Raw genomic sequence first — 20,394 nt, 5'->3', positions numbered from 1 at the left:
ACGTGGCAGCTGATGGACACAAAGCTCATCAGGCATACAGTGTATTAGGAACTCAGGAAACCTAACACAGTGGAAAAAAGTCAGCATCCTTGGAGACACCAGGCAGCAAGTCATCCAATCTTCAACATATGTATTCATGCCAGCACATTCTATTTCAGTACTTGCTATTTTCACCTTATTTTAATTCTTGGGCATTCTCTGGCAATGTCAAAATGTATAGACAGAAAAAGCCAAACTGACTCCATTCCTCCTTGTCACAAAACAATATTAATGCCCCACATAAGTACTCGGAGAATGTATAAACTCAAAGGCAAAGTTTTCAGAAATTACTACTAGTAACTAAAACAAAACTGGCAGGAATTTTCTGACACATCTGAACTATGGATTTTACAGTGCTTTCTGTAACTGAGCTCTCTCTAACTGTGCTTTATTTCCATGCAGGATGTAGATTATCTAGAATTCACATCAAACCACTTAATATTTATATCAATTTTTTCAGCCCTTCCAGGTGCCTTTGCTGTTGCAGTAAGCCAAATCATCTCATTCTGTACAACAGCTGATGGAAAGAGAAAACAAGCTCACAAACTGCATGATTTCACACACAAAAACCCAGCTCAGACCCCTCTTGAGAAGACAATTAAGAAAAGGTATCAAGCCATCAACCACGTAACAACCTTTGGGGTTCTCAGCCCCAAAACCACAGACTTCAGTTTCCCTACCATTGTACCTAAAAACAATTAGCTCTTTAAAGAGGGCAAGGGAGTGAAGCCGTCGGGGGAAAGTGTCCAGGTACCATCTTAACCATTTCCTTCACAACCCTTTCTTAGGTTTTTCTGCCCACCCTTCTTTAGACAAAAGGCTCTGTGTCCTTTCTCTATGCCCTGTACACATATTTTGTCTTTTCACAGGCTACACATGACTCTGAGAAGCAGAAAACCTATGTCTGTCATCCTACAATTAAATACTCAAGTCCAGAAATTACCCAAACCCACTGCTGGTTTGGGGTTTTTTTTGTTTGGTTGGTTTTGTGTTTGGTTGGTTTAGTTGTTTGTTGGGGTTTTTTTTTCTTAAGTCTGTATAGTGGAATTGCATCCAATCTTACTTTTCTGGGTTTCTTTCTAAATGAGGCATTGCTCTGAATCAAAACCCCAGACATGAGTATTCCCATAATCTGAATGCTGAAGTCTAGATATAGATCTAAATCCGGCAGCTGGAATCTACTATTAATGAATGTTGACTGCACCAACAACCCTGAAAACATGCAAATGGACACTTATTTTTAAAACTTAAAAAAAGGGTCAGGAGCAGATAATCTCAAAGCATATTTGCCTTTAGCATGTGCAGAAACTCATATGAAGATAACATCACCCTAAACAGGAAACTAGTGTCTGTCAAAAATCTTAAGGGTGGTCAGAAAAAAAAAAACCTCATTTTGGCTTGGACTGAAGGGAAAGACTAGAAGGAATTTTGAGAGGTCAGCTACAGTATACATTGACATAAAAAAGCTGAGGCAAACACTCTATATTTTAACCTTTACATGATTTTAAAACCCAAACTGCTAAACCACTGCTAACATTAAGATTACACTGTATTTGATTATTTGATGCTTTGAAATATACAATCACGTGCTTCCTTATACCCTGTGGAGCACAACAAAACAACACAAAAAACATCATCAGTGGAGAGATTTCTGCCAAGAATTTTTTTAAACCACCAGCAAACACAAACAGAAACTTGCATGCAACAGCTACACCACAATGAAATCATGCTCAGGCTCAAATTTAAGACAATCTTAAACAAATTTTCAGCTCTTCATAAAGTGACTGTGGACTCCATCCCACCCCACCTCGCACTGATCCGCTAACACTTTGCACCTGAGAGCCCCCATTAACATCCCTCAGTGGAACAGCAGCACCGTGACACTGGTGCCCTTGCACTGGACACTTGTTCCCCCATCAGCTGTTTGACACACACACACTAAAACACTTGGAATCTTCTGCAGGATGAAAGCTGCAAGCACAGATCTATATCCAAACACAGGCATTTATAATGGGATCAACTTTCTCAGAGATCATCCACTGAAGTGCCATTCCACTTGCTTTGAACAAAATCCTGAAATCCTTTTCAGTTTTTTTTCCGGGGAAAAAAAAAGAAAAAAATCAATAGATTTCAATGCTTTTTGCTTGGGTAAAGATCAAATAGGGGATGCAAAATATATTTTCTAATACTCTCTACCTTTACAGGGACATGGCAGGTCTTATTTCATTGATGCACGGAAAGGTTTTCAGATACTTGAATGAAAGCTGATTAAGGCATATAAAACACCATCACTGGCTTCATCCCAGATTTTACTTATTTTCAAAGCTATCTGCATTTAACTCAGATGTTGTTGCACTGTAATCCCTCTTCTCTCCTTTCATTGCACAGCTGAGTTATAAGCCTAAATTTATTGCATTGCAATTATTTCCAAGGCAAAAGAGATCTCAGACCAAACACGGTCCTGTGTAAACGGGGCAGTGAAATCAATGGAATTTATGCCTGCTTATACTGGAGCTTAATATGGATTTATGTTGCCATAAGTATTGAATTATGGCTTCACAGAACGAAACAAAAAGGAGAAGTTGAGCTCTGTAGGGGAAAAATTAACTCAACATAAATATCTTTAATAAGAGCAAGAGTCCAGAGTGTGCTGTCTGCATGGCAGTACAAACAGTACTACGCTCATCAAATACTCCAACTATTTTCGTGTAATTGTTTGAAAAGAAAGGCATTACTCAGTCTGAGTAAAGGTATCGTGACCCAAAGAGCACACAGGACACTACTCAAGTCAGGGTTTCACACAATGATGGCCTATTCCCATTGACTTCAGGGGGATTTTCACTAAAGAGTAAAGGAGTGAGTCACTGATTTATATCAACCTTCTCCTTCTGCCTCCAGTATGAGGCCATGACAAGCCAAGGAAAATAAAGACATTCCAATCCGAGACTGACGCTGCATCCTCAGCCGGTCCCATTGTGCCCCAGTCCTGCTGCACACATGTTCTCAGCTTTGTAATTGCACAACTCCCATTAATACTAAGGGAGTTGTCTGCCTACAACAGATGAGAATACGCATGATAAATAATATGCAGATCTGACATCATAACAATCCCAAGCACTCTGGGGGAAAAAACCTGTCAGTCACCCTATTTTGTTGGCTCCTTCAGTTCTCTTCTCTGGACAATTTTTTTTTTCTCTCAAGTCTTTGGCAATTAATAAAGCGTCTCTCCCATTTATCAGAGGCGCACGAATTTTTAGGGCTGTGGATGTGCAGCAAAAATACACTTCATATATACCTGTCATGTTGGCACTATGTTTGCAAACGTGGCAACCAAAGGAAAGAAATGGCTAGTCAGTATCTGCATAGTGCATCTCCACACAGTCTGGAAGTGGATCATTAAACTCAGCCAAAGGAGCATGGGGATAAGTCACTGTGTTCTTACCTATACTCTGGAAACACCCAAGTCATTCCTCTGCATTTAAACAGAATGAGAGTGAACATTAATCCACGAAAATTCACACGTTCATCACAGGGCATGAAATCCTCAAGGTACTGTCTGTGTACCACTTATGTTTTCTGTTAAATTTAATTGGGGCTTCAATACTCTATAAGGATTCTTAGCAAAGTGTGAATTTAATTCAGTCTCCGCCTATAAATCTCCACCTATAAATCAGTGCTGTTTGTCAGGAATTATGCAAATCCCTTCAGCATTTTCTGACTTTTTAATTTTTTTGGCGCTCTCTGCATATCTGTGCATTTTATCGCACTGACGTTTCACTGGTATTTCAAGCCTGGGCCCAATTCCCACAGGGCCAGTTGTCTGGTGGAAGTCACAAGGCATTTCCTCCTCCTGGGTCACTGCCCATGTAATCAGGTAAGTAAAAGGGAAGGCTTTTCAGAGGGAGTAGACTGTGAATTTCAACTTAGCACTCACACAAGTAGAAAAATATATGGAAATATTCCCCTATTCTGACCTCTATACCTGTGAAATGGTTTCCTCTTTTGGAGTGACTCTTGGATTTTATTCAGCATACTGCACCGTAAGCACCTCTTGGAGTTTCACATGGGCAGTTCAGTTCTTGCCTGCCATCCATCCTTACGTCATCAGCCTGGGGTGCAGCATGTTATTGCTGGACAGACGCCTACTCACAATACGCTCCTTCTGTAATATCCCCATTTGGCGGGCAGCATCTTAGTATTATTATCTTCTGGTATTTGGCCTGACACAGCCAGCTCCCAGATTCATAAGGGGAAATGTATTTATTTCACTGATAACAGAACTCCCTTGTGCCATCAAGACTGAAACACAATGTATTATTAATGGACAGAAGCCAAAGGCAGGGGAGAGAGGCAAGCATATTGTACAAGTCACAAAACGTTACGGACCTATTTCTGAGGGCAAATGACAGGGCTCACCTCTTCCTTTGACCATATCAGGTGTCCTTCACTTTATGTTATTGTCAGCCATGCAAGCATGCAGTGTGCGCTCACTCCTTTATCCACTATCACCATCGTTACTGGATGACAGCAAGTAATGTTCAAGACCAGACCCTAACCTCACACCCCACACCAAGGCCGCAGCTGAACATCTTCCACTAGCCTTTCTCCAAATGGCACCAGCACGGCCCTTGCAGAGTCAGAGCCTGGTCTCAGCCCTCCAACTCCCTAAACCTGCTGTGGAGAAATCCAGCTGACTTTTAAAGCATGTTCATTTTTGATCTGATGACCATCTCTGAGACCTCACCTGGAGCACTGCATCCAGCTCTGGGGCCCTCAGCACAAGAAGGACATGGACCTGTTGGAGCGGGTCCAAAGGAGGGCCACAAAAATGGTCCGAGGGCTGGAGCACCTCTCCTATGAGGACAGGCTGAGAGAGTGGGGGTTGTTCAGCCTGGAGAAGAGAAGGCTGCGAGGAGACCTTATTGCAGCCTTCCAGTACTTAAAGGGGGCCTACAGGAAGGATGGGGAGAATCTTTTTGGCAAGGCCTGTTTTGACAGAACAAGGAATAATGGATTTAAACTAAAGAAGAATAGATTTAGACTAGACATAAGAAAGAAATTTTTTACAATGAGGGTGGTCAAGCACTGGCACAGGTTGCCCAGAGAGGTGGTGGAGGCCCCATCCCTGGAAACATTCCAGGTCAGGTTGGATGGGGCTCTGAGCAACCTGATCTGCTTAAAGCTGTCCCTGCTCACTGCAGGGTGGTTGGGCTAGATGATCTCTAGAGGTCCCTTCCAACCCAAAGCACTCTATGATTCTATGATCTTGGGCAACTTCTGCCCCCAAGTTCACCTCATTCAATTTGACTTTGTGAAGAGCGCCCTAAGCCTGTGCAAGCACAGCTCCACCAGGAGCAACCAAGGAGGTCTGCACACACAGCCGTAACTGGTAAGGGTGGATGGGAGAAAGTCAGAGCAGAATTTGTTCCTCTGTGAAAATATCAGAGCAAGTAAATCTAAAGCTCTACATCAACAGTGAAATATCGCAAATTTAAAGGCAATACTCCAGAGTGGTGATGAATCATAAAATACAAATGCAAGTGCCAATACAGGATTTCATCTCTGCACAAGTACATGTATACTTTATTGACAGAAAAAGCAGAGGCAAGGTATTTGTCATAAAGCTGGGCAATCTGGAACCGGGATAGGGGAAAACTTTGCAAACACCTCTCTAGTGGCTATGTACCATTGCCTGCCTAGAAAAATCTAAAATGAACTGCTCTAAGTCAATCTTGCCACAGTTTGCCTTGTGAATGGGAATTAAAACATTCGTAACATTTTGCCTAGGAAACCTGCATCTACAATGTATATTTTTTGCATAATTTTTTTAAAATTATAGTTTCGTTACTAAACTCTGTCCACATTCTTACTGAGAACCAAGGAGGGGGGGAACTAACATCTGTGTGGGATGGGAATGTAAGTCAGTGGGTGGATTCTGAATGCTGTTAAATGATTGGGGAAAAAAAACATGTTTGTTTGTTAAAATGGAAACAATCAGTAATGACAAGGGAGCTGAAATATTTAGACAAAACTGTAATGGAACCCAGAGGACGTTATTTAGTTGTTCTCAGGAAACAGAGAACCTCCCATTCAAAGCGTTGTACACATTTTTGTAATTTTTTTCCACAGGAGTTCCTAAAAACTGTGGATGCTTTTGATCTGTCTGTAAGACAAGAATTGAATCCTGGGGCCAAGGTGCTGTTGGCAAGGTCCCTCCAGAAGAAGTCTTGAAGGATGCTCTCATGGTCTGCAGTACCTGAGCCTGGGAACTTCAGCTCTGCTCTAGTACTGTGCAAACAGGTGGGGAATTCAAAGGTCTCCACCAGTAAATCACACTTTTTAAAAACCAGAATGTGAGAATCTGCACTGTAGTCACAATGGGACCTGTATCCACACAGTTTCTGCAGCAGGAAACCAACCTAGAAAGTTCCTGCTCTGCTTCCTTCCTTTTCTTATTTAAATCCAAAAGATTTTGGTGATTTATTTTGAGTATAGTCCCATCTCAGCTGTATCAGCATAACTGATACCTCACTTTTTTGTCTTAGACCACCAGCCTCTTTCAAATTACTGAGCCCCTCTACAGCATCTGTTGTAATTAAGGTGTCCTAGTGGTTTTCCTCATGAGTGCCATCCTCCCTGGGACACTAGCATACAGCCAAAAGCAGCAGAGGATGTGCTGAGGGAAAGATAAAGATGTGTGAGGTGGTGGGAAGAGCCCACATGGCAGACTGTCCATCCAGAGGGCTGGGCTTGGCTGGGACCAGGAGGGAGAGATTTCCCTGCCTCTCCATTAACAAAAAAGTATTGCTTGTGAGATTTGCCACTACCCTGTGTCACGTGCTGCCAAAATGGTGGCTATTTCCAGGCACTTCCCCAGAATCCATACCTCAGATTCCTCCCCTGCCTCCATGACCTTTCTCTGCCTGTTGCCTTCTACTACTTGCTTCATCTTCCCTGACCGCTCCTGACTATCGCTCATTATGCTGGGAGTGATAGCTGCACCATGTGTAACTGATCAGCGTGAGGGTTTTCAGGTCTAGAGTACTGAAGATCTTCATGTAATTTAGCACAGAAACAAAGAACATTGAAATGTTGGTCTACAGGGTATAATTAGAGATTTCTTGGATTTAGATCAGTTCATATGTAAGTCAAAGGCAGCTGTTACTAATGCACAACTATTCGTCCACGGTCCAATATGCAAAGTACAACTCCAGCTCTCAGATTTTTCTATGAGAGCTGTAAAAAACCAGCTTAATATATTTGGGGCACTTACAGAAGTATATTATTAACTCTGTACAGTAAGGGCAGACTAAGAATAAAAGTTTGTCTCAAAGACATTGCCAGAAATGTGTTTACCCTAACTCTACATTAAAAATTATATTAAACATATGTTTGCATTCATATTTGGGCAAAGCCTAAGACTCTCAACACCTTGGCTTGAGACACCAGCACTAGGATTATTAATATCATGCCCTCGGAGCCTGTACATTTGAATCTTATTTCTGTTTGCTGGCAATACATGAAATAACGCAAATTCTGATTTTGCTGATATAATGTAGTTGAGTAGCTGTATTGTTGCCACTTTGCAAAAACTGAAAATATATTTTAGCACGTAATTCAAGCCATCTTTTTTTGCCAAAATAATGCTTGGAACAGATACCTGTTATTTGCATGCATAGTATACAATTAACTAATCCAAATGCACTGAGGTCCTCAGGGTTCTGTCAAGTTACAGGCAATGGCATTTTCTGTTCTGTTAGACCAACGACAATGCAGCCCAATTTTCTTTCCAGTGGACGTTTTGTCACTGTTCAGCAGAAGCAGCATGTGCCACTGAATGCTGTGCCACTGAAGTTCAGCAGAACACAAGCTCAGTAAATTTGTGTTACGAAATACAATATTTAGCACCAATAAGTGAAAAGAAGCATAGTGATAGGAGGTTTTGAACACTAGAGAAAAGGGCATGCAGACCCGCAAGTTCAACTAAAAGTTAACAATTAAACTTTAAAACATACCTGTGCAACCAGTTGTGCCTTTCTTGCCTGAATATCCCATATCACAATGACAGATAAATGAGCCTTTTGTATTCTCACAGGTTCCACTCAGACAGATGTTTGGATGCAGATCACACTCATTAACATCTAAAAAACCCATGAATTAAGATTTACTAAATAAAATTATTGGAAATTAACTGGCAAAATCTCTTGAGATATGATGTTTTGGTACAATAATGGGTCTACATAGGCAAAGAGAAAACTGCTTAGGCTTGTTATTCCTCACCTAGTGTACATTTTGAGTTCTGGTTTAACACTGCTATATTAGCATATCTGTATCAACATACCTTTAATTCCAGCTCTCCTTAAAAATAGAGACTAAGATTCAGCATGTTATCCAAAGAATAACTACGACTATTTACTGATGCTTTCTATGTATGTGTATGTGTATATACATTTATATATGCACACATACATTATTTAGTTTTGTACAAACATTCCTCCCCAAATATGCTCCAGATTTTAATTTAAATGTGAAAATTTGTTTGTGGAGATACACTGTTTCATGACTTTGTTCTACCAAGGTACAGCACTTGCACATAGTTTTGTCTTAGAGACAAGTTTAAATCAGCACTGGTGATGTATTTTGCCAGAAATTTTCCATGGCATCATCTACCAGCACTTCCTTTCTGCAAGCACTCTTTCAGCTGAGCTGCATAAAAACCTCACTGGAAGAGGACCCAAAGATATGATGCTATAGATCATCATGTTTGCACCCCAATCTACAGGGATATACAGAGATTACATCTGCATTTGATAAACATAGCTTATGCAATGGGGCTGGTCCTATGGTCAGGTGGCCAAAAATAGGGCATAAGAGCAATACTCTTTAAATATCATTGTCTGCCTACTTGGAAATAGTGCCTTAATAAATATTTTTTTCCCTAGTTAATGCAAATTGGAAAATATGTACTTTCACTTACCTATGCAAGTCTTCATGTCTTCGGATGCCATGAATCCATCATAGCAAAGACACCTGTATTCTCCTGGGATGTTGGTACACTGGCCTCCATCACAGATGTTAGGATTGTCTTCACACTCATCAATATCTACAAGGAAAAATCAGATTAAAATATGCTACCTTTATGCAATGCAACTAACTACAACCATGGCAAGCAAACATTCTAATGTTCTGATGAACACGATAAAGATATCCTTGCAAATAACTAAATGGTACATTGCAAAATTGACCTTATGAGTAAGCTCCTCATCTCCAGCTAAAGTCAGTGGCAAACACTCCCCTCTGACTCCAGTGGGAACAGGAAACAACTTTGCAGGTAAAAAAGTCATTGACAGAAAAAAAAATACAGAACCTTTGTCACACCACATGGCCACATTCAATTGGAGATTCTTGGATACAATCCATCATTGTTGAAGTCAATGGAAGCTCTGAACTAAAATTCAGTGACAAAAATATCAGACTTTACAGAGCTTAAAAAAAGCTATCATACATGCAGAATACCTCTACAGGTCTCAAGGGTGGTAACAAACTGGAACATGGAGTCAAACACATGATGGGAATAATTACAGTACATACATTTATTTCACTGAGAGATTTTATGGGTTTTTTAGGCATTTCATCTGACTGGCCAGGCCAGTCATATAGTTAACATCCTCTAGCATCTGAATTGTTTTCTCAATTCATGAAAGTGGCCATCACTGACTGGGGCCAAGCTGCAGAAGCAGACACTTTATTATATTAATGCAGCCATGCTAAGGTCTGGAATCTTCAGAGTCCCTGGTGTTGTATTAGTGTTTCTTGTAAACATCCCTAGAATCTCCCTGTGTCAGCACCAACATAGACCAGCAAGAGCAAAAATCAAACTTTGCCTAGTGATACCATGGGAAAAAAATCAGCACAAAAAGGACAAGATTCAGGAACCCCCTCCAAGAGAAAGGGTGTAACTCATTATCAGACCAGTCTATTGTGGATTGCAGTAATTATGCAGCGGCACTCACTTTAACTTAAAATATTATGTTCATTATTCTTCTGTATTCCTAGCAGCTAGTGCTTGTGTGGATACACAACTTCTGCAAGGAAGAAGGCTGACCAGTCCCTGTTCATCTTAACAAGCAAATAATGTTGGCATGGACATTAGCCTGGAAATGTTAATTTGGAATGGAATTTGAATTAACATGCAAAATTAAGGTCTAGAAATGGGGATAATAATGACAGAAATAAAGAACTTTATTTATTAACCTGTCACTGTACTGGTTTCACAGTTGGGGGAAAATCAGCTGACAAAGAACTTGTTGTTTCTTCTAATTGAGCTGATTATTTATGCATAACCTCACCAATTCAAACCTGACCTACTACTGAACTGAACAGCATTCTTACCAGCTCAATTATCAAGAAATATATTCCATAATGGCTTCCAGCTTTGTGTGATGTTAAAGATAAAAGACATGTTCACACAGAGAGCAAACTGAAAATGTAAAATAGGTGTTTCACATACTCAGGTCACAGTGCTACTATATGTTGTACCACACACAAACATCTAACACAGTAAAACCAGATATTCAGTGCAACGAGTAGAAAATGTGACAAAATACATTTTTTCTTATTTTTCACTCAGTGTGGGCAGAGGTAAAATTTCAGCATAAGGATTTTGAATATTCATCAGATGTTTATATACGTAATTAACATCTCTTTAGGAGAAGGTGGCAGCATTTTTAGATACTAAAAGGATGGTGAAGGTGACCCCTCCTATCTCTGGATATTTTCTTAGGTAGAGTTTGACTTGACATCCAAAGGTGTCTGGTGTTTCTGCTGTTTAAACCTTTTATATGAGTTGGCTATTGCATTCAAGTCTTTCTTAGAGGGGAGTATGAAAATTAATAGCTAATAGCTATTACTGGCTGACTCATGAATGAAATTCTATTTTTCAGAGTCAAGGCTCTATGCAAAAATTCACAACTAAGATCAGATGCTTTTTTTATTCCTCAGCCAGGTAAGATCTGACTACAAACTTCTATGGACATGTTTATGGTCAAGTTAATGTGGGGACAAAACAACTGAGAATCTATCCCCTCCCCACAGCAAAGGCAATTGCTTCCCTCCTTTTTAATTTTGAAAAGGGGAAGATGATAGTTTTCTATTTCAAAGTTTTTAGTTTAATACACAGGAAGGTGGTCTAAATGATCCGCTCTGGTTTTGGGTTTAGAGATGTCTTTGGACGGCTAAGGGCAAGCAGAAGTAAAGCACAGACCTATTTCTAGACAGTAGACTTGAGATCCCTAAGACTGTCCAAGTATACACTTGGGTCATTTGGTCCCCAGTCAAGCCAAGAAGATGAAAACAGAAAAGTGGGTCAGAGAACCTTGCTCCTCACCTCCTCCCTTTCCCTCTCATGTCCCTCTAACCCTGTCACTTGGGTTTAGATTTTGGCTGAGGCACAATTTTGATCAACTGGTTTTATTTTTGCATTGAAAAAGTGCCCCAAACACCAATGTTTGGACAAGTACGAACTTGCCTTTTCTAGAAACTTGACCTAAAGCAAACTATTTCTAATCTAAATATTTTAGGTTTTGAAATACTTAATTTCAGGGTCAGTCAAATTTGCCCTTTTTCTAGTTGATTTCTTTCTTTGAACAAGTGTCTGATGCTTGCTGAAGACTGGCTACTTTACATCTCTCTGACAGTGTAAACTACATTGGGGGGGCAAACTACATTTAACTGTGCTTTAAGGCTCTTTCATCCTTTGGAATAGTAGCGAGTGGCCGCAGGGTAATTGAGACCCTGGTCAGGGTCTATAAATATTTACAAATTCTAAATGTGAGCTCTCTCTATTAATTCAGTATAGGAAACTCTCCATTTGTTCAACTATAAAGGCAATTCTATTCCAAGGGATTAACCCTGTTGTATTTCTCAAGCTCTTCAAGGAGCTCTTGGATGGAATTGGCAAACAGCTGGCAAATATTCACATGCCTCAGCGGGCCAGTGGTTGTGCAGCAAGAAGTAAGAGAAGATTCGGGTAGAATTATCTTTCCAGTAACCTATGTGGAAATCATCGAGTACAATTCACTTACTGGGATTATGACTCCCAGGCTCCCAAAGGAGAACACCCAGCCGTTACAGAGCTCTGAAAATTTTCTCACAAACCCTGTTTAGCACGCAAGAGAGCTGTCTCCTAAGAAAGATTCATACTATTCAGATTTCAGTTTGTCTGAAATTATGCAGTTTTGAATTAATGCAGCATACTTGCATTTGACTAAACAAAGAATTAGAAATAGGAATTTTCTTGCTTGCTTAAGAGCAGATACCACACAACCACACAACAGGGCAATCAGCTCCTTTTCTAGCATTTCTGTCTATTCTTTCTCCGATATAACCACACAGTATACATGCAGAGCATTTTGGCTTATGTTTATGACGATTCTTTCCATTGACTTCAACACATTTTGGATTTGGATCTAATATAATACCTTAAGGAAGAAAATTTATCTCCTACTGAAAAAATTACAGCTTTTTGTTACCAACCTCAGAATCAACTTGTACATTTTCTGAAATTATTAAGAATCAATTCCCTTCAAAGCAATTCAGTCTACAGTTATCAATTCTGATACACTGGAGATGTTTACTTTAGAAAAAGAACTTGACTTTCCATGCATTAATAACTCCCCCCCCCCCCCCCCCCCCCCCAGTAAATTTATTACAATAGCTTTAAAGTTAAAAAGAAGGTCAATTTTTAAACTACTGAAATAAACACTTCCAGCAGAAAAGTTCCCAAAATCTCCCTTACCAGTGCATGTCCTGTGGTCTGGCATGAGTGCAAAGCCTTGTTTACAGCTACATTCATAGCTGCCCTCCGAGTTTGTACAGAAGTTCTCACAGCCACCATTCATTATACTGCACTCATCAATATCTAAAAAGGAGAAAATTACAGTTAAAACCCACAATACCTTTTACTTTAAAGCACATTTCAAGGACATATTTTGAGTCAGCTTTCCAGAACAGCATCAATCCAGAACCTACACTTGACACTTGCGCACTCCTTGAACATTCAAGTGTTTGCAGATATAGGCATTGGGATGGATGTCAGGCAAACCAGGGAGGGAAAGAGATGGTATTACCTGACGGCATATACAAACACCTCTGCAGTTCTCTTTCCACATATAAAAATACCACTGTTGGGTTACCACAGTATCATGCAGGCAATGAAGTTTTTGTAAAGACCAAGGGAAAAAATTATCTACTAGGCAGAATTAAAGCCAGTGTATTTTTCATGTATTTCCATGGCACAATAAAACGTATGCATAAAAAAGAGTGCACAATACATGATTTAAGCTAAATGTCATTTACAAAATGTGGCTTTAAGGAAACAGTTACTGGAAAGGCCCTATATTTGAGACAATTGCAGATCAAATTAGGAAAAATTCAATTAAACCACATGATTCTACTCCATGGTCTGTCAAGAACGCTGATTTTTAATAAAATATAGAACGCAGGATTTAACAAGGTATTCCCTCTTAATGATCAAAGTCTGAAGTCTTGGGCCATTTAAAATAGTATGCTATTTTATACATCACGATTGATTTACTAGAGAAAATAAGCTATTATACAGTTAACTGCAGTGCTGCCATAATTTCATTCATTCCTCACAAGTAATGGATGTGCACATTTTGGGTTTTTTGCATACTATTTTGACAGGCTGTACTAGATTTTTGAATCACAGTTTAAAATGTCTTTATACAACTACTAAAAATGAAACAATTATTTGTATTTTATCTTCCTTATTCGCTAGAGATCCCATGTAGGTTTTGTACTTACCAACACAGTATAACTTGTCAGGTGTGGACTGATATCCAGGGTTGCAAGCACACTGATACTTTCCAATCAGGTTGACACAATGTCCGTTTCGGCACAGGCTGGTGCTTAGGTCACATTCATTAATGTCTGTTGCAAAAGTAGAAGAGGAACGTGTTTTAGGTCTGAATGAAAATGATAACTAAAGCAAACATTGCAAATGCACGTGCAGCACAAGAGTGATATAAAAAGCTGTGCACATTATTGATTTTGCCTGCATGTCTCACCTATACATGCAGAGATATTTGGCGATATCTGATGGCCTGGAGGACAATCACACCGAAAACTTCCCTCTGTGTTGATACAGGTGCCGCCTCGGCAGAGGAGGGGATTGCGCTGACACTCGTCGATGTCTGTGGGGAGAAGGGAAGGCACATCACTGCAGGAGCCAGCACTGCCACAGTGGCAGCCCATCCCTCCCCATAGTCTGCTACCCATTGCAGCACCGTCTGCCTAGACTGGCTCTGGAGCCTTTCCTACAGCTAATCACCCCTTACACCACAGTGCATTTTAAAAAAAAAAAAAAAAAAAAAAATCGAATTCAGAAAAGGCTTCTTCTAAATTTTAATCTACTCAACTTCAAAGCTGAGGATGGTGTCCCACTTAGCAAAACGGGGATTGTGGAGATAAATTTAACATCCTAAAATCCTGACCCTTGCTCACTTATGGTTTGGCATCCTGCAGAAGCAGGAAATTCATATTTGGGGTGGAAATCAAGTCAAAGTGAGCTTTAATAAGATTCACAAAATGAGAGGGACCTAAACCCAGGTGCAATCAAACCTTCAAAGAAATAAAAAATAAACAAAAAATAAACCACGCATAGCATACTAGCACATAGCATACAATTGCACATCTATGGCCTATAAAAAACATACCCATGCAGTTTTTCATCATCATAAATCCACTTTCATAGCCTTCAAAACATTCACATTCAAAGTCTCCAGGAGTATTGACACAGATGCCTTGGCCACAAAGATCAGGAGAGATGCGGCATTCATCAATATCTGTAACAAAAAACACATTCACAGTATTTTCAAAGGAGTTCAGTTTTTCCTTTTCAGATCAAAGTTATGAGAGATACATCCATGCAGTTCACCTGTGCAATTCCTCTCTTCAGAATCCAGGGCGAATCCACTGTCACATCTACACTTAAAACTGCCAATGGTATTTCTGCATTTTCCATGGGTACAAAGACTGGGGACCATTTTACATTCATTGATATCTAAAAATGAAACAGTAAGGACATATGATGTTACCACTTCGTACAAAAACAGTGCACAAAAGAACAATGCCAACTTCAGAGCTCATCCTTTCTCATGATAATGACCCCTCCTTTTGGGAAAATTGTAGATCACACTACATAAACTGGCACTGACTTCCACCTAACCAACAATATAGGCACTCTGTACTGGAACTGCAAAGAGCACTTTCTGCCATAAAATGGTATTAGTCTCCCCTTTGTCCTGCAGGATCTGATCTGCAGCTCACTGAAGTCAACAGTAAGATTTGAGTGGACAGAGGATCAAACCTACAAGGACAAAGGGAGCTTCCAAAAGAACCACTCAGTCTTCTGGTTTCTGAGGAAAAAAATGTGACTTCCATGAGTCACAGAAAACATAACAAGCATAAATAAAAGCACATGTCACTTTTCTTTATGGATAATTAATGGCATAGTAACTTGTTTACAAAACTAAGGCTGAAACTAACAACAGCAATTCTCATTCATATACATTTTCCCCTCCTTTCAGACTTCAGAATGTTTAGTTTTTGGGTAACTGGCTTTCTTTATAAGCGTCCATTTGTGCTTCTGACATTGTCCAGCTTAACCCCACCAGTAACTGTGTAAAGATGGCTTTTAGCACATGATGCTAGGGTGTCACTGTGTGATTCCTATTTAATGCTGGAAGTTTACCAACATTCATAATCAAGACTTGGTTTATTGTAAATTAAATTCTGCTGATTCGAACTGTCATCCTAGAAACATTTTTCTCTACTTCTCCAAGTAGCTCCACAAGAAATTCCCAAAATTATTCACCCTCCACTGCTTGCTCCACAGTAGAATTAAAGTTACCGCACCCTGCACAGGTAAGAAGGATTGCTCTTTCAATACATCCAAAGCTGACTGCTCAGTTTGTTCCAGTTCTTGTACTGTGAGGTGCCAGGTTTTCAAAGCTATTCCATCAGCCAGAGGTGCCATTAGATGCAACACAAGAGGCAAAGTCAGGCACAATTTAACCTCTTTAGTAGAGACACAAACTTAGTGCTTTGAGGCTGCAGTATTATATGGTATTTAATGGTCTGTGACACAGACTAAACGATCTTGTGTTTTATTGTGGCCTTAATCTCCATGAAATCTAATTGGATTTTCAAATGTGCCTTAAGGTGAGTGAAGTGCCTGACTATCACTGAAATCTTCAAACCCATAGGAATTGTCCAAGGGAAGAGCAAAAGGAAAAGCCAGTAGGATTTGCTGGCAATGAACCACAAACGGATCACATACCTTTAGAGAAAGGTTTGCCAGTTATCTCTATCTTCGTAGAGAATCCAGATCCTCTTGGACAAAGAGCTTCAAATTCAGGTGATCCCTTCAGAGGACACTCCTCACACTCAAAGCCCCACGCTGCCCCCACTGAACAGCAGCAAGCATCCATTCGGTGTCGGCCTGGTATTTGTGAGGTGCATTGCTCATCTTCATGCTGCAGGTAGCAACTCTCCAAGCGAATGTCTGTTGGGCAATTGAACAATATGTTGAGAGAGAAAGAGAAAATTTAGTTCACCGCAGAGGAATCCTTTTCCAGAATCCCTTCACAGGACAGTTTGCTCCATGTTTCTGTGGACTCAGAGGAGAGTACCAAGCACACTGCATAATTTTTAACAGCAAAATATTAATGCTAAACTCAGAAATTAAGAGTTTGAGTAAGTTTAAAGCACCATTCTGAAAAATGGTGCTCAACACCTGAAGTAAATTTTGACTCAGAAGGGGATTTTAAGCATTCCACCTTACCATACCTATATAAGGCCTTTTAATTACTACAAGCTATGCCTTGTTGTGAGACAAATCTTAGGCATTTACTGTCATAAAGGGACAAAGGTGCTTTGGATGGACAGCATACAAAACTTCGATATTCTGCTGCACCCTCCATTAAGGTGTACAGTGTGGCTAGGAACACCATATCCCTCCTCAGATGCCCAAGTCCCGGCCCACGGTGCTGCCCCCCACCACTCTTCCAACCTTGGCGATTTCAGTGGGGTTGTGGATGAAGAGTGCTAAGAGCACAGATGATCTGTAGGGATTTGTCAGATGAAGAATTTGGAACTAAATCAACGCTATTCACCCGCTAGCAGATGGTTATGGGCTTTAGCTGCTACCACTGGAAACTGTTCATATTCCAGCTGAACTAAGTTCATGTCCCTGATTGATTCAATTTGAAAATTACTTATATGGACAAAAGTAATTTTCCTTACTTGTAAGAAAACATGCATAGCAAATATTGCTTACCACATAGATTTGCTCTTCCCTAGTAGACCTGTAAATGGAATTAATACCTACCGAGACATGTCCGTCCAGAAGCATCTAAAGTCATTCCATTGGGGCACTGGCAAACAAACGATCCCAAGGTATTGACACACTGCCCATTTGTACAAACTCCAGGAAACACCTCACATTCATTTACATCTATTTCCAAACAAATTGTGAATAAAGGTAATCACTAGCATGCTAAACATGAACGAATCAGAAAAAATACGAACATTTAAATGTTTGTTTTTTAGGATAAAATACAAAACCACAGCAGTTTACATGGCCTGACAAAATTCCAAATATTTAGGATTTCCTATGCATGTCAGCCAGAACCAATTAATTACAGAAAACTGCTGATGATTAGAAATAATACATGTTGCTGTTTGCCATTCCTACATATACTGAAATCAAGCTCAAAAGTAACAAAAAAAGGGAGAGGCATTTAAAAATTATATCAATTTTCATACTCACTGTGGGCCAGATTTTTGAAGCAAATGGGCAAAGACAAAGGTAAGTGCATAATGAGATTATGCATTATTCCAATGAGATTAAGTTATGGAGGGTTTTTTTTTATGTTTTTTTTTTAATTTTTGTCTTTTTAATGCTTGTGTCTTATCAGGCACACCTCTGCATGTCTGGAAACTATACCACTGTTTGAAATCTGGCCCTATGACCTTGTCAGCAATTAGTAACTTTATATAGATTAAAATAAACTCCTTATGACTGCACACAGAGTTTAACCTCACTAAGTAAAGTTTATATTTCCATATTTAAGTGGCAAATTTAGCACTTTTGGGTAAGGATGATTTGATTAACTGTGTTAGTTTGGCCTGAGCATAAATGAATGTTTAGTAATCTAAGTGTGGGGTCCTCCCACCAGTGCCCTTTATGAAAAGCATATGCTTCACAACTGCCTTTAGGAAAAAAGCCTCCAGCATTAAATATGGCCCAAGACGAAGCATGACAATTTTTAAGACAGGAGAGGGTAAGAACAAGAAATGAGAAAAGAATGACTCTCACAATCTATAGCTGAACACTCATGTATAGAGTAATCAAGAAACGGGTAGGCTGGACTCGCTAGGCCTCCAGAGAAAACTCCTGGTGTGAACAGACTCTGCAGCTCTCAAACTGCATGGAGCAGGTTGGAGGATAAATGTGGGGTGGACATCAGTGGCCTCTGCCCTTGAACAGATATTATAAATAAAAGGCCCATATTGACTGGAAAGCAGGAAGTAAAGCCAGTGGACTATTAGAAACCACTGAAACACAGTTCACGCCTGTGAGCAATATTCCAGCTGACAGCTCCAGGGCTCACCCGTAAACTAAGAGAAACGCTGCCAATTTAGTTTGCTTATTTCCTTGCACAAGGTCCATTACTCATTTTACATGGGCTGCGCATGGGAGAACTGAGTATCACCTTTTGGGAACTAAACTTACTCCCTTGTCCTGTCTCTCACTTGCCAGTAAATTTCCTAGAGATCTTCCCCTGTCTTGAAAAATGCTTACATTGGTTGAAACCCAAATACGGCTTCAGTATGTTAAAAGCAGGGGAAACTACTCTGAAAAATCTGGGGCTATTCAGGTCCCATTGAAATGAGAAAGATTAAAGCATGTAATAGATGTAATCCAAAGTGCTGGTAAAGGAAATGCTGAAAACAGTTATGTCTACATCTTGGAAGGATAAACTTTCCATCCCAGCAGTGTTGAAAATGTTCTAAGACTTTCCTTGTGAAGAGAGATAGGTGGGGCCACTTTTTTTTTTTTCCTTTTCTTTCACTTACACACTCCAGAAAGTGTTGCTGAGGTCAGATAAGTTATGTACAGTGGGTCTGCAGCACAGACGTGCCAAGGTATTCAGTCATCATTTGGAAAGCAAAGAATATGTATGAGGGTGTTCCTTTTTTTTTTTTTATTTTATTTTTTGTTAAGGGAAAAAACAATGTTTCTTTATGGAAGCTACATATGGGATTAATTTTTTAAAAATATTTTAACTGCAGTGTCATGTCAGATGTTGTCAGTCAGGATGACCCACAGCAGTTTGAGACTCTCTGAGCTTCTGCATATTATGGAAATATGCAGTACTTTGCCAGGGGTTCAAATCAATTCAAATGAAGATGAAATAGGGTGGGACCTTCAATTCTCACAGAATAACATAAAGTCATCTCATACCAAGCAAAAAACTACACATTTAAAAAAATCTTCAACCTTTTCTTTAACCAAAGTTTAACTGTGTCCTGATGCCTTTTTTTTTTTTTTTTAAAGAAGACAATGAAACTATGCTTTGGAACGTTTCTGATTTCATATAATGTTGCATGAAAGCAAGCCAAGGTTAAGAAAAAAAAACCCCCAAAAAACCCTTTTATGTGAAATATAGTCTTTAAACATTCTTTTTCTAAAGCATAGTAATGACTTGTCATACCACTGTATCAATAATGCCATGTTTTATAACATATATAAGATGCATACTTTGCCCAAATAGGTTACTCAGTTAACAGTATTTGAAGAGAGAGAACCATCTCCTTATACTGGTAGACACTGTATTTGCAAATGTATCGTTTGAGATAAACTGTGAGTATGTAGGAATGTTAAACAAACCGAAACCAAATTCATCCCTGACATAAGTTTAACGAAGTCAATGGAACTACACGAGGTAAGAATTTGGCATAGTGTTCCTCTATGCTAAATTAACCACTTAAATCAAAACACGCATTTTTTCATTCAAGCTCTGATTTATGTTAAGGTAACAATAAATACCTTCACACAATGTTCCTCTTATTCTTGAATATCCCTTTTGACATATTGGGTCTGTAAAACAAACAAAAGTGAACTTTTAGAATGCTACAGTCCAAAACTCACCATTAACTTATTGTACAAAACTGATCATGTGAAATATTATCTAGAGTTTATTGCTATGAGAAGTCTGAGTGCTTAGACAGTATCTCAGTATTTTCTGAAATAATAAAGAGATAAGAAAG

General features: G+C 39.5%; 1 protein-coding gene across 1 annotated transcript in view; it reads right to left on the bottom strand.

The window, feature by feature from the left end:
- FBN1 (fibrillin 1) overlaps positions 1–20,394 on the bottom strand; it is a 158,706-nt gene that overhangs the window by 41,275 nt on the left and 97,037 nt on the right. The window contains exons 22-31 of the mRNA XM_075714469.1: positions 20,174–20,224; positions 17,450–17,575; positions 16,400–16,624; positions 14,996–15,121; positions 14,775–14,903; positions 14,127–14,252; positions 13,864–13,989; positions 12,836–12,958; positions 9,017–9,142; positions 8,055–8,180 (exon numbers count right to left, since the gene is read on the bottom strand). Of these exons, the coding sequence (XP_075570584.1) occupies positions 8,055–8,180; positions 9,017–9,142; positions 12,836–12,958; positions 13,864–13,989; positions 14,127–14,252; positions 14,775–14,903; positions 14,996–15,121; positions 16,400–16,624; positions 17,450–17,575; positions 20,174–20,224 (1,284 nt within the window). The remainder of the gene's footprint in view (positions 1–8,054; positions 8,181–9,016; positions 9,143–12,835; positions 12,959–13,863; positions 13,990–14,126; positions 14,253–14,774; positions 14,904–14,995; positions 15,122–16,399; positions 16,625–17,449; positions 17,576–20,173; positions 20,225–20,394) is intronic.

Source organism: Pelecanus crispus, chromosome 7, assembly GCF_030463565.1.
Source record: "Pelecanus crispus isolate bPelCri1 chromosome 7, bPelCri1.pri, whole genome shotgun sequence".
Lineage (NCBI taxonomy): Eukaryota > Metazoa > Chordata > Aves > Pelecaniformes > Pelecanidae > Pelecanus > Pelecanus crispus.
Note: the sequence above shows the minus strand (reverse complement) of the source record. Positions and strands in the feature narration are given on the sequence as shown.